Source organism: Oryza glaberrima, chromosome 8 (genome assembly GCF_000147395.1).
Source record: "Oryza glaberrima chromosome 8, OglaRS2, whole genome shotgun sequence".
In the NCBI taxonomy this organism is placed as follows: Eukaryota; Viridiplantae; Streptophyta; class Magnoliopsida; order Poales; family Poaceae; genus Oryza; species Oryza glaberrima.
The window spans coordinates 17,919,864-17,941,514 of NC_068333.1; the positions used below are offsets into that span (position 1 = coordinate 17,919,864).

The 21,651-nt window shown below is 39.4% G+C and overlaps 2 protein-coding genes across 2 annotated transcripts; both read left to right on the plus strand.

Moving 5' to 3' along the window:
* The first annotated feature begins 316 nt into the window (after positions 1-316).
* Positions 317-4,370, plus strand: LOC127781724 (uncharacterized). Its single transcript, XM_052308732.1, has 7 exons — positions 317-786; positions 1,687-1,827; positions 1,929-2,294; positions 2,771-3,013; positions 3,099-3,191; positions 3,517-3,717; positions 3,884-4,370. Exons 1-7 carry the CDS (start codon positions 397-399, stop codon positions 4,094-4,096), a joined length of 1,647 nt encoding a protein of 548 aa, XP_052164692.1. The 5' UTR covers positions 317-396; the 3' UTR covers positions 4,097-4,370.
* A 2,261-nt stretch (positions 4,371-6,631) lies between these two features.
* On the plus strand, positions 6,632-17,066 carry LOC127781723 (dynamin-2A-like). Its single transcript, XM_052308731.1, has 22 exons — positions 6,632-6,973; positions 7,092-7,142; positions 7,301-7,421; positions 7,581-7,679; positions 8,402-8,463; positions 9,290-9,407; positions 9,614-9,953; positions 10,045-10,192; positions 10,654-10,755; positions 10,851-10,970; positions 11,440-11,523; positions 11,602-11,729; positions 13,947-14,022; positions 14,189-14,264; positions 14,433-14,509; positions 14,608-14,664; positions 15,044-15,188; positions 15,267-15,439; positions 15,561-15,672; positions 15,756-15,825; positions 16,167-16,339; positions 16,597-17,066. The coding sequence occupies exons 1-22, from the start codon at positions 6,830-6,832 to the stop codon at positions 16,746-16,748; spliced, it is 2,628 nt and encodes an 875-aa protein (XP_052164691.1). The 5' UTR covers positions 6,632-6,829; the 3' UTR covers positions 16,749-17,066.
* The last annotated feature ends 4,585 nt before the right edge of the window (positions 17,067-21,651 follow it).

Sequence of the window (21,651 nt, forward strand, 5' to 3'; positions counted from 1 at the left end):
TATTTATTATTTGCTGCTGTACACCTAAATAAACGAATTAAAAAGGTCGAGCCACGCCGCCGCTGGAATCCACCGCCGGGCCGTCCAAATTGGCCGTATCCGGCCTCTTGCCTCCGCTCCGCGCTCTCATCACACATCTCATGGCGGGAGCACGAGCGGGGGACCCTGGCTCTGGCTGCACCTGCTGTTCTGCCACACAAGCAAGCAACCGCCGCGGGTTGCTCGTCTCGACGCGGCCCCTCACGAGCCGAAACAAACCCAGCACCAGCAACCAACCCCGTCCAAACACAACAAAACCCACACTGTCAAGCGTCAACCAGCCACCCGCCTCGCGGAGTCACGGGCTCGAGCTCCACCACCAAAGCTCGAGCTCTCGCGCCCGCGTGCCGTGCGCCAATGGCGCCGCCCCCGCCGCGGCGCCCCGTCGTGCAGAGGAGCCTGATCTCCCTCCTCCTTCTCCCGGTGGTCCTCCTCGCGCTCCCGACGGCGGCGGCGGCGGCGGGGGCGGGGTGGGCTCCGTTCAGGGCGAGGGACCTGCTCCCGCTGCTGCCGCGCGGGCTGGCGTGGCCGGCCGTGGGCTCCGTCCACAGCGCCGTCGACCTCCTCCCACGGTTCGTCGCCCACGTCGCGCCGGAGGCCTCCTCCGCGGTCGCCTGGCGCGCCACGTGCTTCGCGGACAACGAGGCCGTCCTCACCCTCACCCATTCCTCCTCCGCCGCCGCCGCCGGCCGCAACGCCACCACCGCCGGCGCTGCTGCCCTTGGCGGCGCCCTCCTCCGCCTCAAGGTGCCCCCCGCATTGCCCTTAGCAATAGCCGTTTTCATTTGAATTCACCATATCTTGGTTTCAGGATTGCTCATAGAATTCACACGGCATTTTCAGCTCCTTATTTTGCCGGAACATTTAACTTCTTTTTTTTTGCCACTTTTAACATGCGGCAATTAATCGCTGCCTATAACATGTGGGTCATCATGTGTCTATGACACGTGAGTCCAGTAATAAATCTAAATCTCTTATCACCACTCGTAAGAGCAGAAAATAATTAATTATTTCTATTTTGCCTGCTATGTTTCTCTCACTAACAAGCACATTAGTTACCTACTTTGCTCGTCCCAAAATAAACCACACACATTTTAGCACAATGAATCTGGACATATGGTTGTCTAGATTTATTATACTAGGATGTGTCACATCTTTCCCGAGGTTTGTTTGTTTTGGAAAAGGAGTACTTGTGTTCATGTAATCCAAATGGCATGTGAAGTGGAATAGAGGAAAAAAAAATTGAAAACTAGAGCATATGACTATAATACAGGGACAGATGAACATATTTTCGGAATGCGAATAGAATACTCACCACCTTACCATTCATTCCAAGCAACCATTAAAAACTATTCCCCCACCTAGTGGCAAGCGATAACAATGCCAAAATCCCAGTGGATGTACATGTACTCGTAAGAATAGTGTAAATCTGTCCTGTTGTGAACAGTGTGTAGGCATGATCCCTAGGTTTGTTCTCATTTGTGTTGTTTGCCCAGATCTTGGATAACAGAAATCTCTACAATTTTTTTTAAGGCCATGTGTTAATAACTGTACTGTATGAAAGTGCGTTCTTTGTACTGAATCATATATAGTCCTTCATACTTAGTTTTGTCTCAGCAGCAAAATGTTTGTTGTGGGGTTATGTAGACTGCTTCAGCTCAGAGCTGGACATGCATGGATCTGTATGTGTTTGCAACGCCGTACAGGATAGGATGGGATTACTACATTACAGCACAGGAGCACACCTTTGAGATCAAGGCATGGGAGGAACCAGGAGAAATGGAATATGTACGTCCCTTCTGAAGGTTATTTTCTTGTTTTGTTTTTCTTTTACAATTGGTTATTGGTGTTTTTTCACACTGATTCTAATGCTCCATATATGTGATCAGGTGAAGCAGCATGGCATTGCCATATTTCTCATGCCATCTGGAATGCTGGGGACGTTGTTGTCTCTGATTGATGTCATACCTCTGTTCTCAAACACTATTTGGGGGCAGGATGCCAACTTGGCCTTTCTTCAGAAGCACATGGGAGCTTCGTTTGAGAAGCGTACCCAACCTTGGTCTGCTAACATCAGAAAAGAGGACGTACATTCTGGTGACTTTTTGGCTCTTTCGAAGATTCGAGGGCGATGGGGTGGATTTCAGACATTGGAGAAATGGGTGACTGGTGCATTTGCTGGTCACACTGCTGTTTGCTTGAAAGATGAGAACGGCACTCTCTGGGTTGCAGAATCAGGCTATGAAAACAAAAAGGTACATTTATGTTTCTTATTTCATTGTATAACATAATTCCACTACCTACATTCTTGAATCTTCATCTTATGGATACATAAGCAATGCAAGATTAACAGTTATAAGGTGAAATGGTATTAGTAACATTTTTCCACCATTGCATATTCTTTATTCCGAGGTTTAATTTTCTAGTCAAGTCTATGCATAAGAAAATTGCCAATTGTACAAAATACATCATTTTCTCCTATCCTGTGATGTACCAGGCTCAACCAAGTGAACTAGGTTCCTACAGGATTGAGAAAGCCTTGTGCTAGATATAAATTGACTTCTGATGGAGATTTTGGATATGGATTAGGTTCTAACTGATATTAGCTTCTGTATATAAGTTCAGCCAGAGACTCAAACTATGATTTTCTTGTAATTTACTCTGTTAAAATTTATAAGTTCTTTGCAATCCTAGTAACTGTTATATTTTGGGTGTCTGCTAATAATGATAGGGTGAAGAGGTCATTGCTATAGTTCCATGGGATGAATGGTGGGGAATGGCACTTAAAGATGACTCAAATCCTCAGGTAGCATTTCTGCCATTGCACCCTGATGTTCGGGCCAGGTTCAATGAAACTGCTGCATGGGAATTTGCACGAAGCATGTATGGCAAACCCTATGGATATCATAACATGATATTTAGTTGGATTGATACGATGTCAGACAATTATCCACCACCACTGGATGCTAACCTGGTATTACTCCATTGCTCTTTGCACTTCGGTTAACATGTTAGACTTTCAGTTTCTTTGTTCAGTCCAACTTATATTATGTTTCCAGGTAATGGCTGTTATGTCAATGTGGACCAGATTACAACCACTTTATGCTTCTAACATGTGGAATGAGGCCCTTAATAAACGACTTGGGACTGAGGTATGTACAGACTTATAACATTCTTGTAGATACTAGTATGTTACACTTACTATTGAATCAAGCTTATGCAGAGATCATTATAAAAATAAAAAGACTACAGTTTGTTTCTTATGTCTGCATCACAACTGGCATGATGTGGTTATTCTAGTTTAAAGCATGATTATATTGTTTGAACCAGGACGGTTTTTCTTCAGACTGGAAGCTAGTACTTCAGTTCATTTTTCTTCCACTCTTTACCTATTGCTAATTTGCAGTTATGCAAGTATTAATAGTCATAATTTTTTCAATTACATGAGAAATTAACAGTTACTCTGCTTCCATGCAGAAATTGGACCTTCATGGGATCATCACCGAGACCGGAAAACGGGGCATGTCTTTCAACCAGTTGCTCACTATACCCGAGCAGGACGACTGGGAATACAGCGATGGCAAATCAACCACTTGCGTCGCCTTCATTCTCTCAATGTACAAGAAGGCCGGGGTCTTTGCTCCTTTCACGGAATCGATCCAGGTCACAGAATTCACGGCAAGTACTTCTCACCTCATTCCCTACCCTTTTCTGCAATTGATAACTTGAGAATTCAGTCCTTAATGACATGGCATGCGTACCTTGTGCAACTTTCTGAAGAAAATGGGAATTGACAAAGGTTACCTGACTCATCAATTGGCTGTCCGATTTGCTGTGGGTTTAGATTCGAGACGCGTATATGCTCAAGATCTTCGAGGACAACCAGACGAGGCTGCCAAGCTGGTGCAACAGCGGGGCGGACAGGCTCCCGTTCTGCCAGATCCTGGGCGAGTACAAGATGGAGCTGCCGGAGTACAACACGATCGAGCCGTACGCCAACATGAACGAGAACTGCCCCTCCTCGCCGCCCACCTACACCAGGCCGCTGGGATGCTAGCTGAGCTGACCACCAACATATGCCAGTTGTTCAGACTCTAGAAGATATATGCAGATCGTGTTTCAGATGGAATTGTTCTGATCGATCTAGCTAGGCCGGAGTGTCCGTGTAAATAAACCGATTTTTATCGTGCTCAGATGGTAGTGCTGATGTGAATGTTGATTTTCCTGTGGTAAACTACAGGGGTGTGCTACGGAATTCGATGAAATATGAACAGGATGTCGATTACTTGCAAAAGTTGCAATCCTAGCTTGAGTGACCAAATTATTTGCCACCATATGCATGCCATGAGTTTTGATTCTTTTGTGGACACTCATGTGGATGTGGTGGGGTATGTGTTTGGAATTTGGATAGTTTCTGCCCACTTCAAAGACACGAAGCCATACCTCACAGCTTCCTAAGGTCCCGTTCTTTTCTCCAACATGAGTTGGATGAAGATTAATATTTTCGTGGCACGTTTTTCAAACTGCTAAATGGTGCATTTCGTGCGAAAACTTTCTATATGAAAGTTACTCTAAAATATTATATTAGTATATTTTTCAAGTTTGTAATAATTTAAACTCAATCAATCATACATTAATACTACCTCATTTTGCGTAAAAAAACTTAATCTTCATCTTCAGAAAAAAGAACACCTTAACTCTTACCTCTTCAGAATTTTATCGTCCTGCAGCCCACTAGCAGTGGTCAATGCTATTAATATTTATTTAAAGGGATAAGTCCATTTTTAATCCTTGAACTATTTGTTTTGTCTAAAATACACCCCCGAAGTTTAAAACAAGGTTTTTAACACTACCTCCCTCCAACTTTCAATACCATTTTATCCCCTTGAGCGGTTTTCAATCTGGTTTCACCCACACGGCAGCACCACCAGAGGAAGAACATCTCTTCCCTGGGGTCCTGCTCCCTGCCACTACTGCAAGCCATCCCTACATCGATCAACGCGTAGTCGTTGACGCCCTCACCACGGCGCTCACGGAGACGAAGGTGATGCGCCTTTATTCTGCCTAAGCCCATTGACTTGCCAAAGATAGAACGAAGAGATAGGAGAAACAAGAGAGAGGGGGAAGATGGCCATGGCATATAGGGCCCACTGTTTTTTTTACACATGTCGTTTTAATGTACCAAAACCAACTCAAGCCGTTCAGGGATGTAAAAGTGTCCAATATTGGTAGTTGGAGGCAGGATTTACCTTATCGGGGTAACCGCGCTTACCGCTGGGGTACAGTAGGGGTTATTGGCGATAGGGTTTGGTAAATTTTGCCCAAATTCAAAACTCCAAAAATAAATTGAAAAATATTCATGGATGTAGTTCTTGATTTATAGTGGCCGATGGTGAAGAATTTTTTTGTGGAGAAAATATCTCCTAGGTCCTCTCATCTCTCTATTGGCTCTATATCGCTCTATTTTCAGCATGTCCTTGTTTATATCATTCATTCCGAACTATAACTTTCTATATTCGTGCTGCTTGTCATATGAATTACCGTATTTGTAGTTGTGGACTTTATTATTTCAGCTTCATTTGGACATCATAATACTTTCAAATGCGAGGTTGTAAATTATTATGCTATGAAATGTTCAATTGCTTTAGAGTCCATAGTATAGAAAGGTCATGCTGAATTTTTGTATTTTACACCCAAAAGTTAGGTTTGCAAGTATCCTAATCCTACATTCTTCTAATTATCCTCATTTTTTACACACATCTAAGTGTTTTTTCAATTTTTAGAACGTTTTTGTTCTGCTACAGAAAATTGGCGGTAACCGAAATCGTATTGTAACCGTGAAACTGTCGATTTTTTAATTCAAATATTTAGGGACGAATTTCATGCACCCTGCCCCCCCCCCCCTCAAACTGTAAGGGAAACCCTTGTCGGAGGATGTCAAATGTCCAGTTTTAAAGTTGGAGAGTGTATTTTAGACAAAGTGAAGAGTTGAGGGATGTATAATGGGCTTATCCCTTATTTAAACTTGTAAAATATCTTTATATATTATACAATATGATGTATGTTATTATATCAATTAGATTTATGCTGGCACTGTCGTACATATTGAACTCAAATGGACACTGTTTAGTTCATGATCAAACTATTTATATAAATTATATGTAATAACCTGCTGATTATGTATGTTGATATTCCGATTTAACTGGCGTGTCAGTATTATCTTGCCACGTCAGCCTAGCTGACATGACATGGTAAAATTATTAGGCTTGCTGCAAGTGGCACGTCAATGTTATTTTGTCACGTCAAGCGGGCTGGCGTGATAAAAAGTTCAGATTTTGGAAAATAAGTTAAAAATAATAATTCTGAAACGAACTCATCCAGACGGATGTCAGCTGTTGGCACGCGCTACTCCCAAAGTCCATCGCCACCATCCGATGGACGTAGAACGGCGAAGATGAACTCTCCACGTGTCCTGCTCCACGTCCCCCACTCTTCCCTCCCGACCCCGCCGCGGCCGTGCTCTCGCTATTGGTCGCGGAAGTAAAGACGCGAAGCCCGCGCGCGCGCACAAAAATACTCCCAGCCCCCCACCTCCCCCACTCACTCGGATCCCACCACCATTTCGAACGGCAGCGCCCTCCCCTCTCCTCTCTCCTCGACACACAACCGCCGCCGCCGCCGCTGCGTCCGGTTTCCCCGCGTCGATCGATCGCCGTCGCCGTCGCCGGCCGGGAGAGCCCGCCCCCCCTAGATCGATCCCCAAGGCCGGGCTGGGTCGGGGCCCCGAGCGATGGAGGCGATCGAGGAGCTCTCGGAGCTCGCCGACGCCACGCGGCAGGCCTCCGCGCTGCTCGCCGACGACGACCCGTCGGAGCAGCCCGCGCAGCGGCGCGGGGGTTCCTCCTTCCTCACCGTCGTCGCGCTCGGCAACATCGTGCGTATAGTAACCTACCTACCTAACCCGGCCGGCCCCGCCCTCGAGGGTCGAGACCTCGTGTTTTGGCTTTTGATCTGATGGGGGATTGGGATTGTGATTCCGTGTGTTTGTGCAGGGAGCGGGGAAATCCGCGGTGCTCAATGGATTGATCGGCCACCCCGTTCTCGTCAGTACAGTTTTTTTTCCTTCGTTTGATGCCCTAATTACGTGGCCTGAATCCTTCACTTGCAAATTTTTTTGCCTATATTCCTCTCTCTACATTGTCGATGCAAGCAAGGTTTGGTGATTGATCCGATGGGAATGGTGTGTTGTCTATGAATGTAGCCTACCGGGGAGAATGGTGCGACGAGGGCCCCAATATGCGTAGATCTTCAGAGAGATGCATCACTCAGCAGCAAATCCATCATGCTGCAAATTGACAGCAAGTCGCAGCAGGTTTCTGCCAGTGAGTTATCTTCCAGCTATTTTCCTTTTCCAAATCAGTACAGGAATTCTGTGTGTATTTTTTGACATAAGGAATTCTGATATTTTGAGAGCAGTTGAGATGGATGTCTGCATGTGTGAGTGACTGTTGAGTCTTAACTATTACAAATTTATAATGCAGGTTCCCTCAGGCATTCGCTGCAGGACCGGTTAACCAAGGCCGGTAGTTTTGGGAAGGGGCGATCGGAGGAGATAAATGTGAAATTATGCACGAGCACTGGTTGGTTTCCCCTCTTCTAGTTGTAGTTTGTGGAGCTGTGTTGAATTGCTGATTAGCTTCTGCGGAGAATACATTTTCTTAGATATGCAAATAGACTTACAGGATTGTATTCCTGAATAGATGCATATGGTTGAATTACAACTTCTCAAATTTGCTTTGTTTGTGCCAGTAGTTTATTGCCATTGTGGAAGTGTTCTCCAACTGTTTAAAACTAAAAGGGTTAGCCACATATGTCCTTTCATTTTGGATATCCTTGTTACCGCGAAATAGAACCACAAGGTCACATATAAACTCAACAGAATATTGCTAGACTATACTTTGGATGCAGTTCATTTATAATTAAGCTTAGCTGCATCCTGTCACATAATTGTGTTGCCTCATTGTTCCCATCCGCATTATATGAAAGCGTTATTGTAGATAAAGTGCTAGAACTTTTCAACGTTATTTCGTAAATTGTGATGAAATATATATACCTAAGTGCATGTTTTCCCCATCAAGCAATAATTCCTTACATGACACTGGATATATGTGTAACTCTGAAAGTTTTTCTCGCATTGACAATTTGCACCTAGACCCACATGTATATGAGGAATAAATTGCCTATAAGAAATATCTCACCAAAACGAAAGAATCTCATGTTTCAACTTTCAAGTTTACAACAACCATCTTATGTACATCTAATTGTGTATCCACTTAGTCTAAATACTATAATTTTGTTTCAGCCCCTCCATTAAAACTAATTGATTTACCGGGGATTGATCAGCGGAGCATGGATGAATCAATGGTCAGCATTATTGATGTCCTATTTTATGATTATTCTCTCAGTTATTTACACAGTTATATTGCAGTTATGTTAAGTTTCTTTTATCTGCTAATTATACAAATGGCTCTGTTCTTTTAAAATAATTTTTATGATAGTTTTCTGAAAGGGGTTTTGTACAACAGTTTGGTACACTACTAGAAATGAAATCATTTTTTGACATGGATTTGGTAAAAACTAAAAAAATGACATAGGGCTTGTACATGGATAGCTTCTGACTATTGTTAGATGTAATGCACACAGTACATTTACGAGGATATTGATTCACAGGAGCAAAGTTTTTGTTCTATCCTATCTACTTGGATATTGTCTTAAGGATATGGAATGGTCTATTTTATCTAGAATGTTTTTTTTTTCAGATGAAAATCTCTCCGCATACTTCTGTTGATATATAGATCCAATTAAATGTGATTCTCGGCATTAGTCAAGTAAAAAAAAAATAACAGACCACTATCATGTGGGAATTGTTGTGCATTTTGTTCACAACATCAATTTTTTATCATGACGTGAAAGAACCACTCAGCTATAAAAATATGTTCTCATTTCCTCCAATATAGTGGAAATTGATGGGATTAGCATTCAGCACTTCATATATACCAGGCTTCTGGCTGAATTGTTATGCAGGAAAATTTATAGTAAATCAAACTTGTTTTTATCAATTTTCTTAGATTTAGTTAGTTGACGTGCTACTTGCGATATTGTCCTTGACTATAACTGTAATTGCGAAGCTAATGAGTATCTTGTGTCATTCTCTATGTATGGTTTGCTTCAACAATCTACTCATCTCCAGATTGGGAACTATGCTGCACGCAATGATGCAATTTTGCTAGTTATCGTTCCAGCTCTACAAGCACCTGATGTAGCATCTTCTCGAGCTCTAAGGATTGCCAGAGAACTAGATTCAGAAGGTTTGTTTGATAGCATCAAGTTTTAATATCTCTAACAAACTTCCATTCTCAGTGTAATTGGATCTTTTTTACAGAAGCAGTGATTAGTCCAGTGTCCTTTCCAGAAACTAGATCTCTGTTACATTACAATATCTTCAATGCTTAATTCCAATTATTTACTGAATGTTGGATGTAGTTATTTACTAATTTATTTGTTGATTTACTAGGTAGTAGAACTATTGGTGTCGTAAGTAAAGTTGATCAAGTAGCCGAAGACCAGAGAGCTCTTCTTGCTGTTCAGGCCCTGCTTGTAAACCAAGGCCCTAGAACTGCAGCTGACATTCAGTGGATAGCTACGATCGGGAACTCTGTTCCTATTGCCTCTGTTCAGTCTGGAGTAGGTTCTGAATCCTCACCAGAAACTATTTGGAAAGTTGAAGTTGAAAGCCTTAAATCTATACTTCTTGGATCTCCGCAAAGTAAACTTGGTAGGGAGGCTTTAGTTGATTCACTTGCTAAGCAGATAAGAACACGGATAAAAGTTAGACTCCCAAATCTCCTGAATGGGTATGAATTCATCCTAGCGCATACCATTGATTTCTGTAATTTTATATCAGAATCTCCAACAATCTGCTATTTTATTTTCATAAAATTGCAGTCTTCAAGGCAAGTCTCAAATAATCCAGGAGGAATTAGCAAAACTTGGAGAACAGATGGTCCAAAGTTCGGAAGGAACTCGGGTCATTGCTTTAGGACTTTGCCGGGAATTTGAGGACAAATTTCTTCAACATATTACTGGTGTTGAGGTTACTGATTCTATTGCACAACTTTTTGGTCCTTCTGCTCTCTAATTAATTCATATTTTCATGTACCTTGAACTATTGTGCTTCTCATCATTGAAGGACATTGAAAACTTTGATCGTCTAGTCTCCATAAAAGAAAAAAAATACTGAACAGCAGTATATTTGTCCTCATAGAATTTGGCTGCTAGTTCTGATTATCGTTATCTTGGTTTCTCCACCTTTCAATAAAGCACCAAATGTTTTGCATCCCATCAATATTTTTTTTTCATATATCAAGCTATATACTCCATTGTTCTTTTCACTAAGCGTGTTTGTTTGAAATTGAGTCCATCTAGAAAGCTGTAGTTGGAATATTAACTGAAAGTCTAGTTTTTTTTTTGTCACCTTTTGACTTCTGAAAGCTATCCATTTTTAAGACATGGTATAATTTCAATCATATATGAGATGCTATCCTAATTGTACAGGGTGGAGGTTGGAAAGTTGTTGCAAGCTTTGAGGGGAAGTTCCCAACCAGGATCAAACAACTCCCTCTGGACAAGCATTTTGATATGAAAAATGTGAAAAGGGTAATTCGGTTATTCTTGAAGCTTCTGTTACTTGACTCATCAATTGTATGGTTATAATCAATAGATATTCCTTTTGCCCTTTTCTTTTGTGCCAGATTGTTCTTGAGGCTGATGGTTACCAACCATACCTGATATCACCTGAAAAAGGTTTAAGATCTCTTATAAAAGGTCTTCTAGAATTAGCAAAGGAACCATCGATACTCCTTGTGGATGAGGTAACATAGTTGAGGATCTGTTTCCTTATTCTGAACTAGATAGCTTCCTGTTGTAGTATATTGCAGTATTATTTCTTATTACTCTTCAAACTCTCTTCTACATGAACCTTTGAAAGACCCTTGACTTACAGTCTATTAGTACTCTTGTCTGGCACTCTGATCTTGAAACAAATTTGAGTTGCATGCTTCATATCTATATATTCCACTGATATCCGAGTACACTTGCATAATGCATATTTAGTTCACATCATTACATCAAAACCTGCAACCAACATTTGTGTTATTCTCAATTCATATTTGTTCTGTGCCTTCTTCTACAAGCATGTTTGCAAATTAACACACCATATGCTAGTTCCAAGATTGTACTCTCGAAACATCCCCCCCCCCCCCCCCCCCCCCAAACTCTCAACTCTCAACTTACAACTGTCATCACTACTCATGTACTTTCTGTTTGAATTATAATTGCCAGGTTCACCGTGTATTGCTAGATATAGTATCAGCCACAGCAAATGCCACCCCAGGACTTGGCAGATATCCTCCATTTAAGCGTGAGGTATCTTCTTAGGATTCATAAAGAGGGAAGCTTTCATGATTCACCATTAGTAACATTTTTTATCTCCATTTCCGCAAGGTAATTGCAATTGGATCTGCTGCTTTAGATGGCTTTAAAGATGAGGCTAAAAAGATGGTAATTGCACTAGTGGATATGGAACGAGCATTCGTGCCTCCCCAGCATTTTATCCGCTTGTTGCAGAGAAGGTTAGTCTTATTACTACGTAGTAACCTGTTAAAATTTCAATGTAACTTAATGAAACACTGATGATACTTGACAAAACATTTGTGGAACACTGATGGTACTAGGTAATACTCAGTGTCTCAGAGAGATTCCTAATGCCTCTCACCATCTCTCTTTTTTCATCATCTATAGGCTCAATGCCTGCATTATCTTTCCCTCTTAAGCTTACTAATCTCTATTTAGATGTGTTTTTCAATCTTTATGTGTTCACATAATAAGTACTCGAAACTTGGTCTTATATTGCAACAAACTGCATAACCTATATAATTTGAAATTCTAAAATTACAATTACTTAACAAATATTTTGTGTTTCCTTATTTATCCTCAGAGTCGTACCCAGCATGAAAAATACTCAGATGATTAACACATAGGAGACAATGCCTTAATTAGAGTTGTAAACAATCTGCTGATCTTGTCAACAGCTTGGTCTATTGAAAAAAACGAGAACACCAAGAAGGGAACATGCGCAACCACAATTATAGATGGCCATATGGCCCGTGGCCCGGCCCAAGGCACCCTATTTTGGCCCGGCCCAAGCACGGCATGGCCTGATTGGGGTCGTTCTCGTGCCGGCCCGGCCCGACAGCTGGGCTGTGCTTGGGCTACGACCTCGGCATGGTGGGCCGGCCCGGCACGGCACGATCGAACAAAAATATTATAGGGATGCAAAATAGACTTAAATAGCCATATAATGCAAGGCCCAAAGAGAAGAGGAATACAAAATAGACTTATTTTCCAGTCATATGAACACAGCCCACAGAGTTGATGGATGAAAAATAGACTTATTCTGTGGAGAAGCACGATGGGCTGTCGTGCCTTCGGGCTGGCCCGGCATGGCCCGAGTTGTATTGGGCCATTCCTGGGCCGTGTATGCAGCCCGTGGGCATGGCACGACTAACCTCGGGCCTGGGCCGTGCTGTGCCGGGCGGCCCATTTGGCCAACTATAACCACAAACACTTTGTCTACTCTTAGGCTTACGCCCCGTTCTAAAGTGGCAGGTTAATGTGCTACTACCATCCAATGCACTATTCAGACAGCTACCAACTCAACTAAAGTGGCAAGTTAATGTGCTGCTACCTACTCCCTCTGTTTCAGGTTATAAGACGTTTTGACTTTGGTCAAAGTCAAATTACTCTAAGTTTGACTAACTCTGTAAAAAAAGTAGTTATATTTACAACACCAGCATAGTTTTATTAATCTATAATTGAATAAATTTTTATAATATATTTGTCTTGGGTTAAAAATATTACTACTTTTTTTTTACAAAATTAGTCAAACTTAGAGTAGTTTGACTTTGACCAAAGTCAAAACGTCTTATAACCTGAAACGGAGGGAGTACTATTCAAACTGCTACCAATTCAGCTCAGCCCAGCCAAGTCTGCAGTTTAGAACTGAGCATTAGTTGGCATACTACAAGGTTGGGTTACTAAGAGAAAGCTGTCTGCATGTCTAACACTCGTTTTTTTTCAACTTTTAACATTTTCCCCCTAACCAACATAAGCCACATTTCTCTAACCATCAGAGTAGTGGACAGTCTCTAACAATGCAGAATTACCATGTCTGGGGTTATGTGTGTGACATGAAAGTTCCTTGGACATGCGCATGATAAGTGCCTGCTGTTCATAATAATAAAATAATATATTACTCCCTTAGTTTTTTAAGTAGATGATTCGTTGACCTTTTGATATACGTTTAACACTTTATTTTATTCAATTTTTCTGTGTAAATATGAAAAAAATGTAACTCATCAAACCAAGTCACAACAAAATAAATGATGGTTACATAATTTTTTTTAATAAGACGAATGGTCAAATACATATCCAAAAGTCGGCAGCGTTATCTGTTAAAACCGGAGAGAGTATGTAGTCATACTTAGGCAGCATGGGCAACCACAATTAAATGCATTTTTTTTTGCCAAATGTACATTTTCAGCCAGTTTGGATGTTTTGCTCAACCATCTGTGCTAAATTTATGCTGTACGGATGGATATAAACCGTATCTGTGTTGAAATTTTTAAGAAATTTTGTTTGATTGTTGTATATGTTGGTGCATGGTCTTTCCTGTTTCTTTCAATCTACAAAGTTTTGCATATGTTGTCTTGCACCGTCTAGTTTTGCTTCCTATTGCTTTGAAGGCTTTGTTTCTATTTTGATGTATACGTGTTAGGTTTTACATGCAGAATGGAAAGGCAACGTCACGAAGATGAGCTGAAAAGTCGCTCAACAAAGAAGGTTTCAGATGCAGAACCTAGCAAAGTACGCTTCTGTATATTGTATATTGTGTCTACCTTTACATTGAACTTTTTTTTCGTACAGATATTTTTTCCTTGGCCATATGTTTTAATCATTACTTCTGTGTGTGTAATATTCTACATCATGCTATTTCCCCAGTTAACGTGTGGCTTTCGTTATATGTTGTCAGGCCACAAGTCCACAAACCCAAACAAAAGAAGGATCAAATTTACAAGTCTTAGGACCTGCAGGAGAAATTACTGCTGGTATAGTCTTAGGACATATGGCAGTTTGTTTAAAGCTTATTTATTGGACGTAGAAATAGTCAAAAGTATATGCCTATTAGCATAATTTACTCTAATTTAAATCTATGTTTTTTAAAGTTTCCAACAGGTTTATTTTCTTATTTAATAGTTTTTTTTCCTATATCAAAGGTTTCCTTTTCAAAAAACGTGCAAAAGCAAATGACTGGAGTAACCGCTGGTTTGTTCTAAATGAGAGAAGTGGAAAGGTTGGCTTTCTGTTTAAGCATCTTACATCCCGTAACGTCATTTCAAATTTTCACTGGGTTTTTACTACTTTGATCATGGGACAATGAATTTTATCCAGCTTGGTTACACCAAGAAACAAGAGGAGAGGCATTTTCGAGGCGTCATCAATTTGGAGGTACATATCTTCAGTGCTCTTTGCTTGTGATTCTTCTCATCGCTCGAGTAACTTTCTCGAGATGAATGTGATGATGTCATGCACGTAGATGGATTCTCGGTTGTGCCAGTAAATCTATAAAGGCAGAAGAAACCTACCATTTTGCATTTCTCCAAAGCACCAGTTTATTTCTATTTTTGGATCTAAGCATTAGTTGAAAACATTTTGATTGGTGAAGTAAAAGAAAAATAATTAGCTCTAACTCAATTCCATAGCACTAGAGCAAACTGACCGTCAGTAGATTATTTTTCCTTTGGTGTGAATCCCATGATAAGTCATCGCTACATTAGATTTGTACTGGCTTTTGCTTGTTAAAGTTTTTAATGTTTTCAAATTACAGGAGTGCAATCTTGAGGAAGTTTTAGATGAGGAAGATCCTACGAGAAGCCTTAAAGATCCTAAAAAGCCAAATGTGCCAGATATTGGAACTCCTGGTCTCATTTTCAAGATTACCCATAAGGTTGCTTATAAAAATGTTTTAAAAGGTACATTTAAATCAGTTCTAATTTATACCAGGTTGTTTCATTTCTTCGTCTTCACCTGTTCATTAATTACCGTGGCAGCTCACAAGGCTATTATACTGAAGGCTGAAAGTGTGGCGGAAAAAACTGAATGGGTTACTAAGATTAGGAGCATTGTTGACCAAAAAGGAGCTTCTGCAACGAGTGGTTTACCAATGAGGCAAAGCCATTCGGATGGTTCTCTAATGTCCACTTCTAAAAAGGATGGTTCTCTAGTAAGTCAGAATCCTTCTTTTATTCTTCAAAAAGTTCATCGTGAAAAGATTTTGAAAATCATCTTCTAGAGTAGAAAGGATTAATTAGTATATCGTTTTTGTAATCCTTTCCTATTTTCAGGACACGATGCTTAGAAAGCCAGTAGATCCTGAGGAAGAGCTTAAATGGATATCTCAAGAAGTCCGTGGGTATGTGGAAGCTGTTCTCAGCAGTCTTGCGGCAAATGTCCCCAAGTTAAGCATGTCTGGTGTCTTGCTTAATCTTTCCTGGTCCCCTTTCTAGCTTCTTGCATTAATATCATTGATCCTGTTGAGCAGGCTGTGGTTCTTTGCCAAGTTGAGAAGGCAAAGGAAGACATGCTTAATCAGCTCTATACTTCGATAAGGTTGGAGCTAATTGATACACAGATTGAACTCAGTATAACACTTTGTTTTTAGTGGCCCAATTCATAGTTCTTGCTCCTTTTGTAACCATTATGTGGCATTATTGATCTGACAGCAAAAATGCACCTATCTTACTTTGCCCTTGTTTAATTCCCAACTTTTTCTTCAAACTTCCAACTTTTCCATCACATCAAAACTTTCCTACACACATAAACTTTCAACTTTTTTCTTCAAACTTCCAATTTTAGTCAAACTTTCAATTTTAGCGTGGAACTAAACACACCCTCTGTTTCATTAACAATGTGTTAACTATGTCTAGTTCACAATTGTCATTTGTGGTTAGCATGCGAAGCGTAGAAAGGATTGAAGAGCTAATCCAGGAGGACCACAGTGTGAAGCACAGGCGTGAAAAAATCAAAAAGCAATCATCACTTCTTTCCAAGGTTACTCGTCTGCTCCGTATCCATGATAATCGCTCAGCTACTTCTAATTGGTCGAATGATTCTGCTGGATCAGGTAACCATATCCCTGTTCCTCATTAGTTGACATAGACTAGGGAACTACTTGCAAGATGCATGAAAACTGCCCCAAGGAATAGCCCTGGACATTTCTTACGAAATAGTAATCAATACGAATCTTACAGTTAGTATATTCGACTGTAATGTTCTGTGACTCATTATTCTCTTCTATCTTTATTTCTTCTCAGCGTAAAATCAGATCACATGATTGGCTTTCGTTACCAACTCACTGAATTTCCAACTTACCTCTTTCAGATAGTAATCCAGGGAGCAGTGGCCAGTCTGGAGACGAATGGAAATCTGCATTTGATCCATCACAAGATGTTGATCCATCTGCTGCTGGAACAAACACGGGGAGCCGCCGCATTCCGAGCCGAATGCCGCCGCCACCTCCACAGGGTGGTTGATCAGTTCGTAGTTTTCTGGTCCTGGGGCTTCTGTTTTCTCAGCTGCAGGGAGTACATTCCATTATACTATTGCTCTAGGTGCTCTTGATCAATGGCTAATTTGGGTTTCAAGAAGAAAACAGTTAACGGGAATTGACCGGTGAAGCGTTCATTGGCCTGTGAATAACTTGTTAGTTGAAGATAGAATGTCAGTAGGACCTCGAATATTGTTAGGCACATAACCGCAGTACGTTTATCTATGTGTTTTTTTTTTCGCATGGAACTCTGGCAAAATCTTGTATTTCATGATAATTATGTTGTTTTTGAGTATTCTACCGATTTGCTATCCTTCTACCTATTTGTTGTATTGTTTGGGCATTGGTTAATGTTGAGTATAATATGAAAAACTCCAACAGGCATGCTTCTAAAAAGGAATATAAAGGTTTAAAATAGCATTTACATTGTGTTTCATGCAATACTCCCTCCATTCGTGTATGATCATTGTATATATCTTTTCAGTGATACCAAGGAGAGCTTAAACCTTCATAATGCATTTAATTTCTGTACTAATCTTATCTTAGGGAAACATAACATCGTCTGATTTTCACGCAAGCATGGCTAAGGACACGTATAACGGTTTTTATTAGTAGACTTTCTCTATTGTCATGCAAATAAATTTGGTGATGTGAAAGAAAGAAAGAGGAAAAAAGAGAAATACGGTTGTTATGTATGACAAGTTGACTCTTAGCATCTATTGGAGGAAAGTTTATTGCATGGGGTGGAAAAAAAAGAAGAGTTTTTTTTTGAAACGAAAAAGGGCAAAAGACTTGCCGAATATATTAAAAGGAATAAACAAACGTGCAAAAACAGCATAGGGAGAGAGAAATTAGGGTACAACTCGAGAAAGAGCATATTACATAATCTCGAAAAAAGGATTGGCAACTAGGGATAACCACATTCCTTTAAAGGGTCTGGGAAGCTAGATTGATCTGCCCTATATTTTCCTTTACAGCGAAAGCAACTTGTTCTTCGTTTTGATGGATTTGCTGGAAGATCCGGCGATTACGTTCTAGCCAAACATTCCACCAGGTTATGAGATCTCCAATTATTTTCTTCCTCTTGGCTATCGGGGAAAGGTTACAGAGTGTCTCCCACCAGTCCGACAAATTGTTTGTCGAGGAAATCTGTGATGCTAAATCGTGTCCTTGCCATTGACAAACTTTGTCCCAAACTGTTGCTGTAAAGGGGCATTCCTTTGCCAAGTGAGTCGTATTTTTGAAAGCATTTCTACAAAGGCTACAGATCCAATCACAGGGCCAGTGTTTCTTTAGCAGAATTTTAGCAGTGAGGATTCTTTGATGGAGTAAAAAAATAAGGAGTAAAAAAAAATTTTGGTACATTAATAATTAGAGACCATATTGTTTCAGCTGTTGTAAGACGTTAGTTTTTAGATGCTCTAGAGTTTATACATGTCCTAACGATTGAATTAAGGCTGTGTGCACACGAAACAAAGGGACAAAATGCAACGATCAATCAGAAAGTGACTTGTATACTGTGGCATCGATAAAAACGAATAGGGGAAGTACTATCTGTTCTAATATTTTTTTTTGCACGGTCTTTAATAACTAGTATTTTATTATATTCTATGTTCCTAACAAATATGAAATTAGCATCACATAAAAGTACTTCAAAATACGAATCCAGTGATATAACATGCATAATACTTAGTATAGATATAATTAGTATGATTATTAGTCAAAAGCTACCAAATTTATTTTTTAAAAAAAATGAGATGTCCTATAATTTAGGACGGAGGTAGTACTAACTATGGCATGTTCAGGGTTTGATTTTAGACTGCGCAAAACGAGATGAGTTATTAATGTATGATTAGTTAAATATTAAAGCACTATAAAGACTTAAAAATAAATTTATTTAATTTTTAGAAAACATTTATATGGAAATTATTTACATTGAAACGCACCGACGAAAAACATGCTCATTGATCTTCCATTGGACACAACTTTTAATTCACATATTTGAATTTTAACACTAAAATCCGTGCTCTATTTTAACCTTTCAAACTAAAGACTTGGAGTTTGGTCATTGCCATTTCAACTCGAGAACTCGATTCAGTAACACCATTTCAACTCTTGCTGAAAAGCTGGATACTCAATCTATCTATCTATTATTATAAACTAAAAGTCTATTAAACTTTACAAACGCTCCCAAGCCGCTATGTGGTGCTCCTACAAACGTTCCTAAGCCGCCACTTGGCAGACTCTAATCTTACCGTCGATTTTCATTTAAATTGGTGGGCCTGTTATTATGTACCGTTAGATTAGATCTATACCTGTCATCAGCGGTGGAGCCAAACAAAAAAGGATGTGGGGTCATCACTGTGAACCAATATTACCGATAAATAAAACCATGAAAACTGCTTGGTTTTCGTACGTCAATCCAGTAGTTTGAGAACGTTTTTTTTATTACGGAGTTGTGACAAAAAAGACATCGATATTTTTTTTTCTTCTACACTGTTGCTAGAAAATCATCCAATGAGCTTGCAAACCAGCCGGCTAATCACAAAGATTTTAATTAGTAGCTGTGCTCATACAAGATGACCAGGTGGACTGGGGTTAAATCAATAATTTTACTGGGAGCACATTCAACTACAACATAGGTAACAAGAAACCCTTTTACATGCCGGTTTTTCAAAACGACACCCAGATAATGACACGTATGACTTTAGTCATTGGTGTTGATTGTAAAATCGGCACCTATAATATGTGTAGGTGCCGGTTTTGTACCAATAATCGGTACCTATACCGACTTATAGGTGCCGATTATGGACCATCATGCCACGTGGTTGGCCTTATATGTGTCGATTATTTACAACAACCGGCACTCAATAAATCAGATAAATCGAAGAAATTATAAGAAAAAAGAAATACATCTAGCCATCGATTTTCAGTTAATACGGTGGACCCAATATTTTATATCGTCAGAACTATCTTTTAAAAAAAATCCCAAAACCCATAAAATATCATCTCCATCGCCCTTTCCTCCTGGACCTCCTCCCCCTCACGGTGACTACGTACATACATCCCTCCCACTTTCCTTCCTTCTTTCTCTAATTTAACTATTCAACTTTAATTGATGAATCCATATACATATAAATAGCTCAGACTTCTAATATAAATGTTTTAAGAGCAAATTTTTAAGCACCATATTACACAAATATTAAATTTAGATTCTATAAACGCTCCTAAGTCACCACGTGGCAATTCGACAAACGCTCCTAAACCACCATATGGTACTCTAATAAATTATGAAAAAAACACAGAAATTATAAGAAAAAAAAAGAAAAACATCTAACCATTGATTTTTTTCTTTAAATTGGTAGGGCCAATATTTTCAATCACTAGATCTAATCTTAATCTTAACCTATTTAAAAAATTCAAGATGACGCCGTGCTCTGTCACTTGATGACGCTATCCATGAGTCAACCACACATACTCCGCGCGTATGTTCCGTTAACGAGGGAGAGAGAAAGAGATCATTCATATGATAAAATCTTCCAGCCTAATCGTAATGCAGTGTTGCAGTCCATCGAAATCAATTTTTGTATATGTTCACTGCATATAAATTAAGATATGAAACATCAATGAATAAGCACAAACAAAGTACGTGACCAATGAACAGAACAAGGAAATTTGATCGTATCATGCATGGAGGAAGTATGGCTTAACATAGCATGAGATGATAATCAAGAAAAATAAGTCACAACTAACCTAATTAGATAAAACCCTGTATAAGGAAACGTTACCGCATAAATGATGTATGATAATGACAGAAACATAGTACAAAATAAATTTATTTCGTAGCTAAACAACGTAATCTTATATGTTACTTTGTACAGTTTGCATCTTTAGTTAATCATCCACAAAAGCTATAAACACAGTTAAGATTATGTGCTTTGAAAATTTAGATCAAATATAGATTCAACATCATAAGACAAAACTAAGGTGGTATGGCTTTATGAAAGAAGAAACAAGAGAGAGAGCTTTCGACCAGACTAATCATCGAGGTGCTAGAAATTGAGAGATGAGAAAAATAACATTAACTATACTTAGTGAGGGTTAAGTGTATAATTATATATATGATTGTAGCAGACATAATAAATTGGCACGAACATAAAAAATGCCTAACTATGTAACACAAATTTAGAAGTGGAAAGATGATAGGCACTAATTTATGCCCACTACAAGCTAGCTAAAATTATTAAAAAAAAGGTCAGTTTGGAGAAAATAAATTATAACTCTAATATAATTTTATAGAAAAATATTCAATCTATGATATCAACAAAAATTTTACATTTTAAAAGCAATGACACGTGAGCAGTTATGTTTAGACATCAAATTATATTTCCATCGAACTACGTGGAGCCTCGCACAATCTTTATGAAATGGTATATGGGTTGTATTCCACATCGCACAATTAAATTGGACCTCACGAAACTTTTTATTTTAGCAATGGAAAAAATGCAATACTTTGAGAAAAGAAATAGAAAGTTAGCAGCATCAGAGCAGGACACAATGAATGAGTTATAATATCTAGCATGCATTGCTAATGTTATTTCACATACGGACTATCACATATTAGCACAAATAATTTTAAGTCTCTTATCCAACTTTTTTAATCGTTTGAACAATTATATTCATCGCAATGCTTTTACTCATACAATTATATAGATCAGTTACACCGAGCTTGAATCAGTGTACTCCCTTAACTATACAAAATATCTCATTTTATGTCCCAACAATATTTTTTATTTAATTTTTTATATATGTTTTAAACGAGTCATATTTACCTTCACATATATAAAGAGACAAGAGCCAATGATAATTATGTGATATCCTAAATTCCA

Excerpts from the sequence above, each read along its gene's own strand:
- LOC127781724 (XM_052308732.1), top strand. The coding sequence starts at position 397 with ATGGCGCCGCCCCCGCCGCGGCGCCCCGTCGTGCAGAGGAGCCTGATC. Across the intron at positions 3,014-3,098 it reads CACCACTGGATGCTAACCTG|GTAATGGCTGTTATGTCAAT; the intron begins GTATTACTCCAT and ends TTATGTTTCCAG. Across the intron at positions 3,718-3,883 it reads TCCAGGTCACAGAATTCACG|ATTCGAGACGCGTATATGCT; the intron begins GCAAGTACTTCT and ends CTGTGGGTTTAG.
- LOC127781723 (XM_052308731.1), top strand. The coding sequence starts at position 6,830 with ATGGAGGCGATCGAGGAGCTCTCGGAGCTCGCCGACGCCACGCGGCAG. Across the intron at positions 9,954-10,044 it reads CTCCCAAATCTCCTGAATGG|TCTTCAAGGCAAGTCTCAAA; the intron begins GTATGAATTCAT and ends ATAAAATTGCAG. Across the intron at positions 14,023-14,188 it reads CAGATGCAGAACCTAGCAAA|GCCACAAGTCCACAAACCCA; the intron begins GTACGCTTCTGT and ends ATATGTTGTCAG.